Source organism: Manis javanica, chromosome 2, assembly GCF_040802235.1.
Source record: "Manis javanica isolate MJ-LG chromosome 2, MJ_LKY, whole genome shotgun sequence".
Classification (NCBI taxonomy): Eukaryota; Metazoa; Chordata; class Mammalia; order Pholidota; family Manidae; genus Manis; species Manis javanica.
Window position 1 is genome coordinate 22619675 of NC_133157.1, and position 20434 is coordinate 22640108.

Sequence of the window (20434 nt, forward strand, 5' to 3'; positions counted from 1 at the left end):
ATTTGTTTTAGGGTGCCAGGAGATCTATGGAATGTTTTAGTAAGACATTGTTTAGAACTTAGAAATTGCCAGAACTGACTTTCCCCTAAACTGGCTTCCTCTCAAATATCATTCTGTCAGGGATCTGTATAGCTAAGATTTAAATTCTCTAGGTATAGGTAAAATTCAGAAGTAATCTTCGGCATGGCACATTCAGAGAACATGGTCTAAGCATATTCTCATGTCTTTGCTCAAAGAGTTATCGGGGATTGACAGTGATGGCCTCTGCCAGCTAGGGCAGTGAAGAGCACCAGGGAGGATGGCTGATGTTCGTACTCAGGCCAGTGTGAGTAAAGTGAGCGTTCCTTGAAGTTACTCGAACCATATTTCTATGTTACACTGAAACTCCTCATCTGGTAAGGTTTGGGTATACTCTGACAGCATCTTGGTGCTTGCAGTAGTAGTAAGGACAAGAAAATACTTTCACTAGAAAAGAAGAGATTACATAAGAAAAAGCCAGGACAGAGAGGAATAACTTTTGACCCATGATGTACCTCTACTCCTAGTAACCTTGGCAGGTATCACCAAGGTGATAGCCAGTCAACCTTCAGGGAGTTGAGCATGTGTAGAGTGTTTCACTTACACTGTAATTTCTTCCTTGTTGAACATGTCAGTGTAGAAAGTGAACCTGCATCTGGTTTTTCAGGTCTATAAATAACCAGTATTGCAAAAAAGTGATTGGAGGGATGGTATGGAACCCAGCCATGCGGAGATCTTTATCAGTGGAACATTTAGAAACCAAGAGTCTACCTTCTCGGTCCCCTCCTGTTACTCCCAACTGGTATGTCCTTTTTTTGTACTACCCACCAGTAAACACTTCATCTCTTCCAAAATAAAAAATAAATTCCTCAGTATAGACATCCTACAATCAGAACTACCTTTACACATTTGACTATTGCAGAAGTAACCTTTTTCATGAAATGCACAAGTCTAGCCAACATTTTCTTTCATGTATAATGCTGGGGTGTTCTTTTTCAAAAAATGACTCGGTCTAGGTTTGAGAACTACAGCCTGCCAGAATTCTTCTCTTGGGATTACAGCACACTCTAGCACAGTAACATTCCGAGAAGCCCTGTGATAAAGACATACATTTAGCTTTATTTAATCTTACAGTTCCCATTACCATCACATAAAGTAAACTTTGAGAAAACCTAATAAAGGTATGTGATGAGACTGACACAAGGGTGTGTGACCTGCAGCAATAGTAGCAAATGCGCACAGGGAAGTAGCCTGCCACCTCTTAAGGTCAGGGACTCAGCTTAAAGGGAAGGAAGTGGCAATTTTGCAAAACGGGGAAGTGCACTGAATTTGTACCTAAAAGATCCAGACTCAGATTTTGGCTCTTCTGTTCATTAACAAGTTTCTGTACCTCTCTGGTCTCAGTCTTCCCATTTGTGAAAAGAGTCATAAAAATCACCACAAATGAAATGATCATGTACAAGTGCTTTTTGTAAGCTGTAAAAAAAGGATCAGGTAGATTTACTATTATTATTATTTTTTTATAATGTTCTCCAAAGATGTCAGGCCATTTTTATGGCTTCCAGAACAGCCAGGCATCATCTGCAGGAGCAGAAACCAAGCTGAAAACATTGCCCCAGCTCCATGCTGGGATAAGAGTGTGGCTTTCTGATCATTTCGTGAACAACAGAGTGAGTCTGCTTCCCAAGGAGGGATCTGCTAAGACTGAGGGACATTCTAAAGGTAGACACAGAAAGGAACTGTGCAGGGCTGCTGGGTAAGGCCCCTTCACTAGGCCCAAATGCTCTGGGCAGGGATGATGATGGTATTTAGTGTTAGAAATCATAGCATGACTAAGTAGATTTGCTTCTTGGGTCCCAAGATTTAGACATCTCATCTTAAAGTGGTAAATTTAGTCTATAAAGTAGTCCCTTAATATGTCCGAATGAACATCCCTTAAGCAGCAGCAGCAGAGGACAGCACCCAGCAGAACAGTGGGGTTCGATATTGCCGCACCCGTGGCCTGGACTCTTAATGCTATTTATAGGTCCTCTCCTGAGGTGTCACAAGCCTTTCTACTCCACTTTGGATGTAGTTGTTACTGTTTATCTGGGGCCGGGGAGACTGCACATGGTGGAGGCCCCGACAGTCCCAAGGAGAAATGGCTAATAGAAGGAGAGGTGGAAAAACGGAAGGGAAGCAGGACTCAGAAAGCCTGGCAGCCTGGGATCCCAGCCACAGGAGTGGATGCCCAGGTGCTGCGTCAGGCATCCTGAGAACATCTCCTTGTTTCATGCATTCTCAGGAGCAGGTAGGTGCAACTGAGGCCCAGAGAGGTGGTTCTACTTGCCTAAGGCCACAAAGCTACCAGTGCTCTCAGGGGAACAGGGTGGTGCTGCTCTGCCTCTCTCACACCACAAGAGGGATGTATTTTTAAAAGCAAACGTTCCTTGGATCAAGTGAAATTCACATGAAGGGATGTAGTTGAAATAAGACATGAATTTTGCCAAAAACTGTACTTTGGTTTCTAAACCCTTTATACTGTTCAAATGAATCGGAAAAAAACTGATCAGCTGTCAATATGGTCTATTATTTATCCCTTGAGAGCTTGAGTCCTCTTTGAAGACTAACTCACCCTAAATCAGCACTCATCACTTCCCACAGGGCATAAACCAATCTCATCTGCTGACTTATAAAGCTGATGCCACTGTTCTGGGGGACTGCACTATGGGCTGAGAGTACTGGGGGCCCCACGAGGCCTTTGGTGGATTCGGGTACAGGAATGGGTTACTGGCTCCTAATTTCCAACAGCATTCGCTCAGGCATTCTTAGAAAAGTCAGGGCACAAAGTTAGATCTCTGGTACCTGATACAATTTTTAAGTGGAATTTGCTTTCAGTATTTCGCATTCAGCCTTTTTCCCTCCCCCAGGCGAAGTCCTCGGCTCCGGCATGAGATCCGAAAGCCACGGCATTCTTCTGCAGATAACCTAGCCAACGAGATGACATACATCACTGAAACCGAAGATGTGTTCTACACATACAAGGGCTCCCTGTCCCCGAAAGACAGCGATTCCGAGGTTTCTCAGAACCGAAGCCCACAGAGAGAGTAAGAAACTTGGCTTATTCTCATTCTGTGTATCTGCTTGTTTTGGCTGTTGAGGAATTTGCTCAGTCCATTTAAGAGGCATCAAGGGCTGAGCCTGTGGCCAGCTCCCTAGAGTGCTCATAAATTAGACCCCTCCTTCCATCACAGGAAGACAAGCTGTGTGTTCAGGGTCTAGAGATTTCACTTAATTTTTGTCTGCAACAAAGACCTACTTTCCATATAGGTTAGCTCTGTTGAATATTCTCCTCTCCAGTTCATGAGCAAAGCCCATTTTAAATCACTTCTTATTCCAGAGGTGTAGCCATGTTAACTGCAGTAGTATATCTCTAGATTGTCCAAGTTTTACCACTGCAGGATTCCAGATCACTGAGAATAGACTTATTTCTGCCTTTCCACAGAAAGCCGCCTCAGATCTACAGTATGTTGTCAGGGTTATTGTTTTCTTTTAATTTTTAATGAATAGTATGAAAAATATGCAAGGAACATCTCTGATTTTCTTTGTTACAAATTTTCATCAGTTTGCTTTAAATTCTTTTATGGCCCCACTTCCCTTTTTTTAATGTAAGAATCTCCCTGTGCATCTCAAGGCCAGGAAAAAAATCTCTCTCCCTAAACACTGGCTTGAGTCCTTTCATTTTTCAATAAGATATATCTAATTCACTAGTTCCCTTTTTGGCTTGATTACCAGGGAGCTCAGAGCTCATGTTATACTCAATTGTATTGGCTTCCATTAACTCAGGTTCCTGATATAGTCCCTGCCCTTCCTTCCTTGCCTTATTAATAGGTCTTTTTTTTTTTTTTCTCTTGTTTTAATGAGACCACAGTTTTGCCGTATCTATGCATTTTAGGGTAAGCTACCTCAAATCATTTTTTAATGCAGACAAGACAGATCATAAATAAATGACATCTTAAGCTAAAGTATAATAGGAATGAATCAACTATTAGGAAGTCAGCCACAGTCACTGGGTATCCATTCCATTAAGTTCTATATGATGCCCAAAATAGAGAAATATGCCTCCCCTAATAGTAAAGGATTAGAGAAAAGTCACTTGAGTTAATCTGTAAATTTTTACCACTCTCTGCTACTCGCATTAAATCATTAAATACATCCTGATTGTACTCTAGCCATCATTGGTGAATTGCAAATCTCACTTGCCACTTCTGTGTGAGGTTGCTACCTTTCTGCTGTCCCTGACCTTAGCAACCATGGTTTCCAGCTTATCTATGTTATTAACACCTCTGGTTAAGTAATCCTCTGGTCATTATTTCCTTGTGACCTGGGTTTGGATGATGCTTTTGTTGAAATGATCACTATGTCTTGCTCCAACTTGCAGCCCTGGTGAGGCTACAGTGGTGGAAAGGTGTGAGTTCCTTTGTATGACACTTTGGTTTTGCAAATTAGCTACATAAGGCAGGAGTGCAGGCGTGCATGACTTGAGCCAGTTTGAGTCTGTCATTTTGGTGAAAGAGTAAAGAGGGTTTAGGGAATTGACCAAGGGCTCTGGGAAGCCTGGTCATACACTCCATGTCATATCCTCCAACTATGGTTTGCGTCCCATCATGGAACTGTGCAGCATCTAGACCTTCACTGTCTAGTACAGTAGCCACACATGTGGCTATTCAGACTTACATTACTTAAAATAAAAATTAAATTCCATCCCCCAACCCTCAAGTGCTCAAGAACCACATGTAGGCAATGGACTCAAGCTCTCAAGGGATAAATAACAGGCCATACTGACAGCTGATCAGTTTTTTTCTGATTCATTTAAACAGTATAAAGGGTTTAGAAGCCAAAGTACAGGCTGAGATCTGAACAGCACAGATACAATACATTTGCGCTGTTACAGAAAGTGCTACTAACGGCACTTACCTGGGCCAGGTGGAGATTAATTGTGTCCAGTGATCTCTGCACCTTTTAAAGGGCTATGTTAAGTGCTGAGTCTGCACATATGCTGCTCATTAAAGGAAATCAAGGAGAATTAGACAAGTCTCTGCCTTCAGGGGCCTCCAGGCCAGTTGGGCAAATAGCACATTATCAGCCTTCATCTTTGCACTATGGGCTTCTGGCACTTTGGTAAAAGGAGAAGAGTGTGTCACCAAAGCCTGACAGATGTCCTATGTGAGATTTTCCCCCTGTGGTCCGCCATGGGATTGGAGAGCATCTAGACCTCATAAGATGTGTCATCTTGAGGCACTGTTTATTTTGCAGCTAAATGTTAAAACTAGCAAATAATGGTGATTCAAGGCAGCCTTCCTTGTCATGGCCATGCCAGGTGTGCCGACAATAGGCATCTCACAGACTCAGCCTAGCAGCTGTGCTTTGCAACTGGGGAAACAGTTGAAAAATCACAGGTAGAGGCCCCCTTCCTGCTGGCAGGAAGCCACCTTCTGCTGGGCTTTCAGAGGCAACTGGCCTTTCTGAGAGTTGGGGGCCCTCACTGCTCAAAGCAAGAAGAAAAGGTTGCTCTATACTTGGTGAAAAAAAACCCACGGTGGTTACTTCAGCGACTATTTGCAAAATGTTTAAGAAATGTTTGACATGTTTTATACAGTCAACTTGTGTTAAGAGGCAAAAAGAAGGAGTCTGTCAGAGAAATCAGATGAATAATATCACAGATGGCAAGGTTTCTTTAGAAGAATTAAGCATGATGTTCTGTACCATTTAAACAAGAGGAAAGAGGGGAAGAAAGAAAAGAGTGGTTCGACTTTGGCTCTAAACCCAAAGTGGTGCAGCTCGGGCTCTCTGAACATGATCTTAGCAAATGAGTCACCCTCCGGTTTGTTCCATATTTATAGCAGCACAGCAAAGTTTGTGATTATGGTTATGAATCCTTGGCAGTTTGCTTTGTGCCTAAGTAGGCTGTACTCTTTTGTTACTCCCAAGGTTCTCTCAGCCATCCTGTGTTCCTTTCCTTGCTCAGAGCGAAGGCCAAAATCTGCAGAGAAGAAAGTTTCCTTCATGGCCAAAAAACAAAAACAACCCCCCACCCACCACCACCACCGTCCTCCAGAAACTTAGGAGGAGAAGTTCCCCAATGGAAAAAATGACTTTGCAAAGCAGAAACTGGAGGAAAACAAATATTAGGGCAGATAAGAGGGGTATCTGAAGAACTTTGTTGTTTTATCCCAGCTATTTTAACAGGTCCCCAGAGTGCATGAGGCTTCATGTCATTGTCATGCCTTTGCTATTTGCTTGCCTCTTTCTTTAGAGCCTGCCTCGTTCCACAGGGCACCTGCCACTTTTTATTTCAAAGTGCACACGACAACGTGAATGCCCTTAAAGCTTCTGCACTGTACACTTAGAAATGGTTAAGGTGGTGAATTTATATTATGCATATTTTACCACTATTTGGAAGAGTTTTGAGACAGCTTCTGCGCATTGGAAGGGACCTCGGGAATCCCCTTTGCCAGCCAGCCAGCAGTGTAGGAGCTCGCTCAGCCCCGCTACCCAGGTGCTTCACTCACTCCACATCTTAGAGCACCTGGCTGTGTGTTAAGTGTGTTAGGAGAGGAACAGAAACAAGACTAGGGTCTTTCCTGACCTCCAGAAGCTCATAGAGAAATGCAACACAAATCGGCCCCTGTTCTGTCCCATGGCCACAGCATATGCCCCCTGCAGTCACCCAGTTAGGACTTTGAAAGCCTCAGTGGGAGCATAACCCGTTCCATGTCAAAGTTCACGGGAGTGGGGGAGGGGTGTTGGGGGCAGAGGTCTTTATACTTTTCTGTGGTTTAGGAAGGAGTGGTATACAAAGCGTCACGCGGGAGTCTATCTTTCATGGGCAGCCCTGCCATTTTAATTCCTTTAACATTGCCTCTCTTCAGGGAAATGAATTATCTCATGGTTGTTGTTTTGAAATCTATTACAGTTACAGTTCTGAATCATCTGTTTCCTGAGGACAAATACCTGTCAGTCAGTCTGTCTCTGCCTCTTCTCTTTGTCCCCAGGCAGCTGGAGTGCTCAGCCCCTCGGTCCCCTTCAGGTTGCCCCGCCTCCCCCGCTCACCCCACCTCAGGGACACACCTTTTGCCCCTCCTCCCCGCTCCCTAATATGCAGCCAGCGCTGTCCTCTGCTTCCGTCATCCCGCCCCTTTCTTCCCTTCTTCACGGGCAGCCCCCCACCTGCCAGAACCCTGGCTGCCCGCATTTCTCCCGCCTCCCCACCAGGCTCTCCCGCAGGAGCCCCTCGTGTCCTGTCCCGGGAGGGGAGAAGCCCCCTGGTTTGGCATCCTCACTCCAGGCATCCCTGTGCGGCATCCGGCTGCCACCTTGTGCTTCTCCACACTTGGTGTCCTCCCCACTGTCTGTCTGTCCACCCTCCACGCTGAGCAGGACATTGCTGCAGCCTACAGGGAACGTCTGCACACAGTTGATCAACCAAAACAATACCATCCTATGTGTAATCAATTACTATCTAAAGGTAACCTCTCCGTCCCTACTTAGAAAATAGGATTGGACACATAGTGACTTTGACTATATTACTTTTAGCACTGTGGGCTGTTTTAGATAGACCATTACATTTTATACTGAAAAATACTTTAAAAGCTTCTATGACATAATCCACACCACCAAAATTTTAAAAATAAATACAATGGATATAAAATATTAGAATTGTACTGACATTAGTCTGTTCTCTTTGGCTTTGTCACCTCGCTCTTCTGGTTTTTTGTTCACATGCCCTTCACCCTTTCCATCACTATCACCCTGTGGAGTCTTCCATACGTTGAGGTGTGTATGCTATTTGCAACTTCATATTAAAGGCTCAGCTCCATCCCTAGAGCTGGAAATAGCGTTTCCTAAACCCCTTTGGCTTGATTTTTATCTCACAACTGCCAAGCAGTTGTCCTTTCTGCTGCTAGGGGGTGTTCTTGCAAACATTAAAACAGCAAAGTTGCCCTACTCTGGGGGAATCTTTTTTAGCTTTAAGTTAATTAAAATAATACTTGTTTTTAATCGGAAAACTTACCACTAGTCTATAGCTTCAGTTCCAAAACATCCTGTCTCTGAAATGCCTTCCTATCAATAACACCCTTCCAAATTAGCAACTTGAAAACCAAAAGGCCAAATTCTTCCCTTGCATATATAATTTACACATTGGTCTGTCACTGAATTCTTCATATACAAATAAATTGAGATTTTTGAACCATTCTGTGTGAAAATATGCAGACTTTATATTTAAAGTAAGCTAATTTGAACTTGCTGGGGAACAGAGAAGCCCTAATTTAATGAAAAATTCATGGATAAGTGCTTGAAATAAAGGTTTAGTAAGAGGTGGCAGCAGCTATCTTTTATCTGTTTATGTTTCACTGAATCTTCATCTACTCACCTCTCCCGTCACTTACCCTCAAATGAAGTTAGAATGTGGCAGAGTGTGTAGAACATGAGGAAAACCTCATATTATATAGGCTTTTCAAAGCGTCTTTTGCTGGTGTAGGGCTCTGGGGAGGGTCTAGTATGGGTGTATGAGGTACAGAGAAGTCAAGTGTCCTCTGTGGTGACAGCTGAGATGGTTAATCCCTGTGAGGTCAGAGATGGGGTATCTCAGAGCCAACTGGTCATGGCTTGGAGAGGGAAGAGATGCTCTGGGACCCATGTCCATCAGACTTGTGTCTTTTAAGTGAGGGGAAGGCTGTGTGATGTTGCACAGATAACTCAGCCTCTCTGGACCACAGTTTCTTCATCTGTGAAATGGAAATTGGACCAGACAACCACAGAAGCCTGCTCCATTCCAATAGTCTAATAGTATTTCTCTTTGACACTGCTGTCCAGTAGATTGCTATAATGATGGAAATGTTCTGTAACTGTGCTGTCCAGTACAGGAGCCACTAGCTGCGTGTGACTGTTGACCATTTTTGAAATGTGACTGGTACAACCAAGGAACTCTCTAATCTTTATTTAAATTGAAATAGCCACACGTGACCGGTGGTTACAATATTGGAGAGAAAGTTCTAAGATAACAGAAGAACCTGTATTAAAGAAAAGGCAATTAATGGATGTCACAGGCAAATAATGCAAACTAGGATTAATAGAAATTGTCTTGGATATGCAACTTTAGTTCCATTTCCCTGGGGTAGCCAAGAGTCCTGTTAAAGTGGCGCTATCAGCAGGAATGAGAAGGAAGAAGCTTTCGTGAGGGGTGGACACATGCATCTAAGTGGGCCTCAATAATTAAACCACCAGAGTAGCTGGGAACATTTCCCGTAAACCCTGCTGCTGCTGCTGCTGCTGGGAAGTAAGCTGAGTTTTGAGCAGCTCCTGGATCCACCTTCCCCACCTCCCCCTTTTCTCCAAAACTAAAAGTGACGATATTTCAGCCAGATGGGGGCAAAGGCACCCAGTGGACTGTGGGTTGTGCCAGAGCCCTGGGGTTGACCTTTGGAGCTCTTCTGCGGTTCCAGGGATTCGTGACAACCCGGGGATGCCAGACTGCAGCAGTCAATAATGCTTGCTATGATAAAATGTTCATCCAGTTATTAAGATATCTCCTCCTTCCCCATGATGAAGGAGTATATCCGAGAACAATCCAGCACAAAGCTGCCTGACCCAGAAGTCATCCAGTTCTGTGTCTCCATCTTCAAATGCTCCAGGCTCCTGCTCACCAGATGGCGTTGATCCGCAGTTTTTAGAGGACTTCCACAGGGTGACCAAAGGGGGCTCCATTGAGGACTCCAGCCAATACTACTGTGACAAGGTGCGTCAGGGCCTGGGGCACTCCGGTGGCTGGTGTGACCCACCCAGGCTTCCCCACTCAGAGGCGCCTGTGGGCAATTAAGTAATTATGACTCGAAGAAAATAATCACCAACTGCTGGAAAGGGAAATCACATAGTTGACCATTTTCCAATGTTTTCCAGAATGATAATGGTGACAGCTACTTAGTCTTGATCCGTATCACACCAGATGAAGATGGAAAATTTGGATTTAATCTTAAGGTATATTGTGTTTGTTTATAGGGAAGCTTTACACTCTGAAGCAATCTTCAGATGACTTTTAGATTTCCATTAGAAATCTGCTGTATACCTAAGGCTACATAAGAAAATAAGCTCAGCCCTCAGAATTGGGAGGTTTTTTAATTTGGCCATAGAGCTACCTCATACCGAGTGCCTGCTCTGCGCTTGGTGTTTGCCGCACACTTTTTTCTGTCACCTAAGTGAGTTCTTATCATTGGTGAAGTTGGTATTTTTTAAGCCCATTTTATAGATGCTTACTAAGGTTCAGAGAGTTGAAGGCATGCCGTTGGCAAGCAGACCTACACCTGAAGATAATTTATTAAGAGCATCCCCCAGCACCGCTAAAGCTGGCGAGGGAGACCAGCAGTCAAGTCGCAGGGCCATCTGCACGGCTCTCCTTCTTCTGCCTGCCTCTAGGCAGCCTCTGCAAACGAGGGCCCACAGGCCAAATCCCATCTGTAAATCAGGTTTTATTGGATCCTAGCCATAGCCGTTCACTTACCAAGGGTTTCTGGCTACTTTGGCACTGTGGTGGAAGAGCTGAGCGCTTGCAGCAGAGCCCTCTGTCCCACGAAGCCTAAAATATTTTGTTCTATGGCACGTTAGAGAAAAAGTTTCTTACCGCTGCTCTAGAGCAGAGTGAGGGCAGGTGGTCTTTGCTGCCCACGCCCGGCCGCCCTCATGCTCCCCTCTGCCAGCAGAGCCAGCTGCGGGCCTGCTCTCTCAGCGCAGGAGCCCGCACGGCATGTGCTTTTTTCCAGGGTTTCTCTCTCCTCCACTGATAGCTCCCTTTCCAGCAGCACTTAAAGGCTGTGTTTCTGGAGTCTTCCTGGGGATGTTTGCATTTTTAAAAAGGAGCTTGCTCCTCTAAGTGCATCTTTAGTTTATGGAATTTGGGGGTGGCAGTGGGCAGTGAGCAGTCTTCTGGTTAGACCACTAGAATCAGAGGGTCAGGAACCTTGTAATTTTGAAAAGGGGGCCAACTCCTAGGATGAGAAGAGGTTAAAGTGAAGTTTGAGCCCTCCCTCATGTCAAGGAGATCTGTATGTCTTTGTTGCTATGAACTGCTCAAGTGTTTTTTTTTTTATTTAATATGTTTACAGGGGGGAGTGGATCAAAAGATGCCTCTTGTAGTATCAAGGATAAACCCAGAGTCACCTGTAAGTAAACATGTTCCATTATTTCCCATGTTTGTTTTACCCCAAATCGGATTTCCATTTCGGTGTCCTGTTTCTTTTTCACCAGCAGCAAAGAGTCTGTGTAAATGCACACATATAGATGGCAGGAAAAAAAAGGAGTCCATGTTTTCCAGCACCTTGCAGCTCAGTGTGGTGCCCAAAGCTGCTATACCAGCATCACCTGGGAACTCATTAGAAATGCAGAATCTCAGGCCCCACCCCAGACCTACTGAACCAGAGTGCATCTTTAACCAGTCCCCAGGTGGTCAGTGTGCATGTTAAAGCTCAGAGGTACTGTTCAGGAGAAAGCCGCCGAAGCATAGAGATGGCTCTGCTGCTCACTCTGGGCATGCGAGCCCGTGCCGCCTTCCCCCCTTCCACCACCCGCCCTCCCTCAGTCTTCTGTCTAGGCCTCCTCAGGAGATGATTTGCTTTTCTAAGGCAGTGAGCACCAGAGAGTCGCTCTGCCTCCTAAGAAGGTACCAGCTTGGTACCTTTTTAAGTAGTCCTTAAGCTCACAGCTGACTTTTTCTTACGGATTTTGGCCTTTGAATGAAGAAGGCTTCCATGTTTGCACTATCCAGGCGTAGCCTTCTCTCCGTAATGGTTTCCGCCTTTGGTGTTATGCTTACAAAAGCTTTTTCCATTGCAGATAGATATTCACCTGTAATTGACAAATCAGATTCTAACAGCACATCTAGAAAACAAAAGATCACAAATGCCGAGGTCATTATATCACAGTAACATGTCAAGTTTTGCCATAGAGAAATGGCTTCAGTAATTTTCTTAGCCTTATTCTGAAATGTTTCATTACTTACATTCTAAACAACACTTCTTTAAAATCTCACGACCAACTTCCATGTCAACATAGCAGTGGATGTAAAAATAATGGCGACAATGCCTGAGGGAGCAAAGGAGACCGGGATCACCGTCTCACGGGTCTACGCTGCAAGCTTCAGCATTCTCCCCTGCGACTGTGCTATGGTAACCGAAGAAACCTGCTTTTCCTCTCCACACAGGCGGACACCTGCATTCCTAAGCTGAACGAAGGGGATCAAATTGTGTTAATCAACGGCCGTGACATCTCAGAACACACGCACGACCAAGTGGTGATGTTCATCAAAGCCAGCCGGGAGTCTCACACGCGGGAGCTGGCCCTGGTGATCCGGAGGAAAGGTAACAGCGCCCTCGGGGGAGGGGCCGCAGCGCCCGCCGGCCTTAGCAGAGCGGGCCCATCACCAGGCCCTTCTTCCAGCCCGTTCTCTGGTTTTGAAAGTGTTGAGCTTATAGCCAGCATTTAAAAATCAAGAATTTTCGCATGGCAACCAGGATGCCTGACTTCTCACTTGAAAATTGTGAAGATGTGCCCACGTGGGCCTGGTCTCTTGTGACCAGTGCTCTGAAGGTAGGTGGCATGCACCCACCCCCTTGACAGACGCGAGTCCCCGATTCCCCCCAAGCCCACCTTGGTCCACATCACATTCCTCTCTCAGTTGCCTGCAGACATTTGCATTTCCAGTCCCTTCTCAAAGGATCGAGTTCTGTTTAACTCAGGAAGGCAGAGTGGAGCAGGATCCTGGCTGCCTCCCGGAGGTTCACGTCTGCCTCCTACTGGGTTGAGGGACCCCCTAGCAAGTTTATTAGTCTGTATTTTTGTTGCTTCTAATGTGAAATGAGGTTAACAATAGTCACTACTTCCTGGGGTTCTTGTGAAGATTAAATGATTCTTCTACTGGTAAAGCTCCTAGAATGCTGCCTGATACTGACATGTGTTAGAAGCATGGCCTCTCCCGACTCCACTACTACTGCTGCTATTGCTGTAAAACAATACACTGAGTCCTTGAATCCTGCCCAGCTTTGAAATGCTGGAGGTAAATGACAGCCCTAGCCGGGCATCTCTGCTCTGGCCTCCCAGGTGTAGACACAGCCCGAGCCTTCACCACCTGCCTTCTCTCTGTTCCCACTAAAACCCTGAGTCCAGCTAGTGCCAGCTTCATCCTGCCTCCTCCACAAGACCTAAGGGATCTCTCCAGATCCCTACCTGCCCCTTCCCAGTGAGGTACCTCACAGTGTGCTTTACACAGTTATCCTCTTCCAGTCTCATGATGCTCTGATAAGGTAAGTATTAGTACCCCCAGCGAGGAAATGAGAAACAAGTCGCAGGGAGGTTAAGTCAGCTGCCCTGCTGCCTTCAGCTGGTAAGGCTGCATGATGAGAGGGAGTGAAAGGATCCAGTGATTTGGAAGCAGGCCTGTCCATCACACAAAGTGCCTGTGGCACGCTGACTGTCCTGGGCCAGCGGGAGGCGCTCTGGCCTGGCTGGGAAGAAGGGGTCCCCTACCAGCCCGTGGCAAGGGGCTGACGCCCGCTTGAGATAAAGAAAATGGATGCCACTGGTTTTCTGTAGCTGTAATGATAGTGCATTCACTTTTAAAATAAACATTTAAGTAGAGTTGAGCAGACTGAAAGTTGAATAAACAGTAGCATAAGGAATAGCAGATGCGACAGAAACCGGGACTAGCACAAGAGCCTAGCTGCCACGGGCAGGGAGAAGAATGTGGGATTTAGGGTCAGACAGGTCTGCGCTGAATTCCTGTGTCCTGCCCTGGCAGGCTGGAGTTTGTTTGGGAACTTGGGACAAGTTCTTTGCCCTGAGACTCAGTTTCCCCATCTGTAAAATGGGGATAATGATAGCCTGCTCAGCATGGTGAGGATTCAGTTCAACTATGTGGAAAAATGCAACAGTTACTACTTTCTTCTCCTTTCCTACTGTCTTGAAGGCATTAGGAAGCCATTGAAGGCTTTTGAGTAAGGGAAGACTTCCTTTCGGGTTGGAAAGAGAAAATTCAAAGATGATCTGAAAGTTCCCAGTTTGGGAGATTGGAGAAGGAAGTGATGGTAGGCAGAAAAAAGCATGTAAGGCTGGGGAAGTTCTGTGCAGAGCAGGGGGGGAGGGGTCTTAGGTCTGTTTTCTCCCGTACTGAGTTGGGTATGAAGGGAGAATTTGTACTGAAGAGGTAGGGTTGAAGTTCAGAGGAGATGTAAGGCCCAGCGATGTTTCCTGGGGAGCCTTCCACCTACAAATGGCCTTGAATTAGAGACTGACCAAGCTCCTGGGACAATGGTGTCATGGAGAGAGTGCCAGGCCTCACACCAGGGTCTGGGAAAAATGCCTGTTTTAAGGGAACAAATGAAAAAGATCTGAAAGTGGAATTTGGGGGAAGGTGATTGGAAGACGAGTAACAAGGTCAGAGGACACCAGGGAGAAGGTATGTTTTCTTTAAAAACATTCTTTCCCTTACCTTTGGCAAAAGCCTCCGAGTACTAAACACCATCATTTAAAATGAACCAGAAAGATTAGTATGTCATTTTGTATAATTAGTACCTATTGAATCATTCAAAAGAAGTGGTGTCTTTGGTGAAAATGATTACCATGTGCTTAATCATTTAATAAGCTGCTTTAAAACATCTGCATTCAGGTGTCATAAGTGTAATTTTTTGGAGGAAACTGATCAGAGCTTTGCTGCACAAGCGAGATGTACTCTTTCTTGTCCACTACAGCTGTCCACTCATTTGCTGAGATCAAATCTGAGGACGAACTGAACCAACTTTTCCCAGAGACCATTTTCCCCATGTGTCCAGAGGGAGGGGACACTCTGGAGGGATCCATGGGACAGCTAAAGAAGGGCCTCGAAAGCGGGACGGTGCTGATCCAGTTTGAGGTAAGTGGCCCCACAGGCTCTCAGCCTGGGCTCCAGTGCCTCAGTGGGCTGCTCAGTTGCTGCTGAATTAGCTGAGTCAGTGGGCGGCCTGTGCTCACCGTGGGAACACGGGGAGTTCAGAGCATCAGGCGGCAGAACAGGCCTAGAAAGCAGGGGGTGGGGCCCGCAGCCGTCACTGAACTCTGCCGCAGCCTCTTTATTCAAGTAACGTTTGGTAGTTATGGAGAAATGTGTCAGAGATCAAGGAGGAGGGACAACGAGCACATTTAGCTGCCAACACAGAGCTTGGAACACTCAGCAGAAGGTAGTGGAGAGGTGGCTTGGGTGAGCACCTGAGGGATGATGAAGGAGCCCCAGTCCTGACGCCGCCAGGCGCGCTGTGTGCTTTGGGGCCGTTAGTACCATGCCACAAGGGCCTAGCGGCGGCCTTCCCAAATCACCAGGACTGTGTGAACATGAGTAGAAACCGAAGTCAGACCCCATCTTTCCTCCCCCTGGAGGGACCTTTGATTGTAGGGCTGAGGCTGTTGGCAGAGGCACATGCAAAAACTTAACAAAACAGAATAGGATCAAAGGAAACTTAGTTTTTAAGTCAGTTTTGTGATCTCTAACAGAATGAAAATAGAATGTTTATCTTCCAAATTTTATAAAGGTAGAAGAAAGCACAGTAGTTCATGCAGTAAAAGGTAAACAAAAGAGCACAACAAAGCATAAACTAGGCTGTAAAAGAACACAGATCACAATTAATGACAACAGGCACAGTCTGAAGTCATAAATGAGGGATGAGAGTCTTCGATGGGATTCAGAAGCAGAAATCAGCAATGCAGTGTCGATTAGAGAGCCGGATAAAAGGGAAAAGTCACAGAAGCACAACTAGGAAGCTTATCAAATGTATGTGACTGCATATTGCTTCAGGAAAGCATGAGTAATACGAATATTGACCACGAACAAATGCAAAGCAGAGAGTCCTGAGTGAGAGGTTTATTGTATAATGCTGTAAAGAATAGAATGTAAATAAAATACATTATCAGAGCAATGCATGTTGAAGAGTAGTAGAAAGTAAAGACTCACAAGTGAAAGGTAAAGATAATTGGCCCCACCCACAAAAAGCAACAGGGAATTTAAGACTTAACCAACAGCCTTGATGTAATATAGACAAAAAAAATAGTATCTCCTCATCTTGTGGAATGAAATCAGAATTTGAGGGTAGGAATAATATAATTACTTAGGTAGACTTGATAGACATTTACTGAATATCTACAAAGAGATATAGCCCTTTTTTTCCAGTGGCCTGAAGGAGGGTACATAGGCTTAAGATTTTAAAAGAAGAAAGTGTAGAGGTTATGTCCTCTGGCCTTGCATTGCAAAAAAAGTTCAAAATTAAAATACACATTGTAAACACTAAAACTTAGTATTTTTGAACACTCCCCAAAATAATGGACACAAAGAGAATTTAAAAGCCAGTATTTTTTTTATTATTATTGGTATTAGAAGGGGCATGGAAAGGGGGAAGGCACTGTGGAACCTTTGGTCTGATTCTGGCATATAATGGAGGGAGGAGGTATCATGTCCCAGAAACAGCTGAAGACCAGGCTTGGGCAAGATTCCACTGCAGAGGTGTGCTCAGTGGGAACCGGGGTGAGACACGGTAGTAATAGGGTGCATGGGATGAACTGTGAAAGGAGAGGGTGTATTCCAGGAAGGTACCGCCTGAACGCAGACTGCTCACAGGGTGGCCCGTGCTCGTAGGGAAACAGGCATTCCTGGTTGCGCAGCAGGGCAGGCGCCTTGGGGGAAGCGTCTCCGGGTGGTGGAGCGCAAGCCAGCTCTCTTTGATCGGATTGTCCACAAAGAGGCGCTGTGGGCTCTCAGTGGGGAAAACAGCCGCGCCTGGTTTTACACAGTGCTCCAGAAAGTCCCGTCCTCTCAGGTGGCTCCTCTTCTGTGTGGGATCCCAGATTTTCCTTGAACAATGTTCACTGAACTTCAAAGTTTAAAAGAAGTTTAAAAATGCCTTAGAGATAATGGGGATTGTGGGGGGGGACTTGGTGAAGGGGGGAGCCTAGTAAACATAATGTTCTGCATGTAATTGTAGATTAATGATAACTAAATAGATAGATAGATAGATAGATAGATAGATAGATAGATAGATAGATAGATAAAAAGAATGCTATTCAGCATGAAAAGAAAATGCTTTAGAGAGAAGTATCCGCCTATCCCCTGTGTTTTTGAGTAGTGTTTCTCAAAGGGTGGCACAGTGTGCACAAGGATGGATATCACCTGATGAGCCTTTTAAGCCTGGCCTGGCCCACGGCTCCTGAACCAGCCACCCTGGGATGCTCACGCTGGTCTAGAGGATGAGAGGGCGAAGATCTTACTAGAGCCGTTGTCCCAATGATGCCCATCCTAAGACCTCTTTAGAGCTTATGGTTGAACTATTACCTAAGAAATGAAGAACACTGAAGTTTTAAGGTTAAATTTTACACACTTTCTAGAAATTAACTAGGAAACCCTCCTTTTAAATAGCATCTTTTGCAGAATTCCAAAATGCAGAGCAGAGAACAGCAGAGCTACCCTGGTGGGGTGCATGGAGCCCTGCCTCTTCCATTTCCCACACCGCCCCCCAGGGAGCCCCAGGCAATGGAACATCATTTAACAACCACTGCTGCAGATAGGGAAGGATGTCTTATACAGCTGCTAGGGGAGGGGAGCACTAAAGCCAGCTTGAGCAGGAAACCTTTAATGAGCACTTACTTTGTGCCAAGGGCTTCATGTGTATCCCTGCCCAGAACTGTCACAGCAGCCCTCTATATAGGGGAAGGATCAGAGTCTGGGAGAGCTTATCTCACAGTAAATGGCACAGCTTCTTGGAACCCAGGCAGGCCAAATCAAGAGCTTGTTCTCGTAACAGCCTCCGGAAACAAAATGCTGTTTACGTGTCAGAGTTGTTATTAGCCTAGTACAACATCAGGGCTAGGAAAGATCTGACAAGCTATCTACCTTACATCCTGGCTCTAGTTCTCACCTCCTGTGTGACCTCAGGCACATCCCTTAACCTTCACGGCCCTCTACTGCCCCATCTATAAATTGGGTATCTCATGGGTTGGTCGTAAGGTTAGATGAGATAAATACTTAATGCATCATCTGGCACATAAGCTCGATATGAAGTAACGACATTATTATTTATAAATAGAAGCTCCAGGAATCTGAAGAACATGCTCCACCTCCACACAGGAAGTGGTCCTGTCGCACTGGGTTTGGAACCCAGGGCTGTCTGACTGCAGAGCCTTGGCTTTTCTGTTCTCCACCTGCTCCTCCAGGGCCATCAGCAGGTGGGCAGCTTTGCTGATGAGGGCTGTGCTCTAGACGAGAACAGGAATAGGGAGCTGGGTCCTAGCAGGTGCCATGGCACCCACTCCACAAACACAGGGCCTGCCCTGGGGCAGCTGGGCCACGGATGGAATCCCTCCCACAATGTCAGAGCTTGTTGTGAAGCATTTTGTCATTAATGGAATTCCCCTGTGCCTCCTGTGGCTTTTAGTAAACAATTTACAAATGTGTTCCAGAAAACATTTGGTCCCAGCTGTAATGAAATCATGCTTAATAATAATTAGCATTTCAGTAGCACTTCAAAATCTACCAAGTGTTTCACATATGTTACCTCAGTTGACTCTCACAACAGTTCTGTGGAATAGATACGGCCTGAATTACTAGGATCATCCTTAATAGATGGAGAAAATGAAGCACAGAGGCTAAGGGACGTGCGCGGTGTCACACAGCTGGTCAGAGATAGCGTAGGATTAGAGCCCATGTTAGAAGCCCAGTCTGTGGTGAGAACTCGTCATTGCCGGCTGCAGCCCACTTCACCGGACCTCCAATACATGAGCCTTTTCCTCCAGGGGTTACACTGTGCGAGCTAGTCATGGTTCGGGCGCTCCGACTCAACCCGCCTGAACACTCAGTTCAGCCAAAATAGGGCATTCCTCTGTCTCCCGTTGGAAAGAGAAGATTTGGACAGCTCCAAGTCCATTACTACCTCTCTTCCTTTGAGGAACTCAATGATTCAGCCCCAGGTTCCTGAGAGTACCCAAGGCTCATCCACGCTTTTCCTGGGTTGAGATTTCTATTTAAGCAAGAGAAGGGTATGCATTTCAGTATAGATGTCCCTGGTATTTTACAAATAATACTTTGGTGCGTATCCTTCCATAATTGTGCCAGTGTTCCTGCAAATATATTTTATATACACACAACTATACGTAAGTGCACACCTGCATATTATACTCACATTATGTGTATGTGTGCTGCTGTGAATAGAAATGGGATCAGAGCTATATATATAATTCTGTGATTTGCATTTTTCATTTAAATAAATGGATATCCTTTCACATCTGTACTTTAGTTGAATTCTTTTTATTACTTGCACATAATGTTATTGTATGACTCTACCATAATTTAAGTCAACCCTCCCAGTTGGGGAATATTCAGGCCATTTCCAATTTTCTACTAATAAAAAAATATTTTGCTGCAGATAAATTTATTTAATATGTATCTTTATGCATTTCTGTCAGATAAGACCCAGAGTGTGCACATTTGAAGACTTCTAAACACTACTATAATACTGTACATTACTAACCTATTAACAGACCTTCACTGAGACACTTATAATTGGTGTTATTTTTTATACATAGTGTAATTAAAGCCTTTGGCTAGTTCTATGCTTTTCTGCCAGACCATCTCAAGTTGATTACTTTTACTTTTTGTTGTTTGGAAAAAAATTTTTTTACCTTCAGATTAGCTTTAACTGATTATATTCACTTAATTGGATTCCACCTTTATGCAGTTAGTCAGAATCAAATTGTCATTTAGGCAAATCTGATTTAGATTCTCCTCCTTCCAGAATAAATCATGAATTTATTTCTAGAAAGAGCTCAGAGTGTCCATTAAAGCTCACGGATATTTAAGAAATTGTTCAGTGACTCCTTGATTGTTATGAACAGAAATTGTAAAGATCAGTAGCTGAGCTAGGGGAGAGATTGGAAATTCTAAATGTTTCATAAATGTGTGAGACATGACACAATTATCATTACCAAAAATCGCTATGCTAATTCTTTCGGTGATTTCTGTGCAATTTGCTTAATAAACAAAAGAACTAAGAAGAGGAAAACAGATCAACAGAGGCCAGTTTACAAACAAGAAATAAAATTAGCAAAAATATAGGGGGGGAAAAATAATGCTCAGCCTCCCTGTTCAAATTACAAACACATTTTAGTTGATGATGTTGGCTGCAGTTTGGTGAATTAACATTCTCATACACCCCCGTGGGGCAACCTGGTTATAGGTACCAAAATCCTTACAAATACACTTGGATGCAGTAATTCTGTTCCTGGGAATTTATTTCTTTTTTAAATTGAAAACAGCCTAATCAAAAGGAGTATAAAAGTTAAAAAATAGGTTATGGAAAACTAGATTACTGAGACTGTA

General features: G+C 44.7%; 1 protein-coding gene across 9 annotated transcripts in view; it reads left to right on the forward strand.

Annotated features, from left to right (window-relative positions):
- Nucleotides 1–20434, forward strand: part of PTPN3 (protein tyrosine phosphatase non-receptor type 3) — a 118792-nt gene that overhangs the window by 85140 nt on the left and 13218 nt on the right. For 8 of the 9 annotated variants that reach the window (XM_017667751.3, XM_037027357.2, XM_073226400.1 and 5 more), the window contains 7 exons: nt 686–820; nt 2928–3104; nt 9610–9796; nt 9958–10035; nt 11157–11213; nt 12251–12407; nt 14793–14953. In XM_017667751.3, coding sequence (XP_017523240.2) covers nt 686–820; nt 2928–3104; nt 9610–9796; nt 9958–10035; nt 11157–11213; nt 12251–12407; nt 14793–14953 — 952 coding nt within the window. The remainder of the gene's footprint in view (nt 1–685; nt 821–2927; nt 3105–9609; nt 9797–9957; nt 10036–11156; nt 11214–12250; nt 12408–14792; nt 14954–20434) is intronic. The other variant, XM_037027359.2, reaches the window with a different exon arrangement.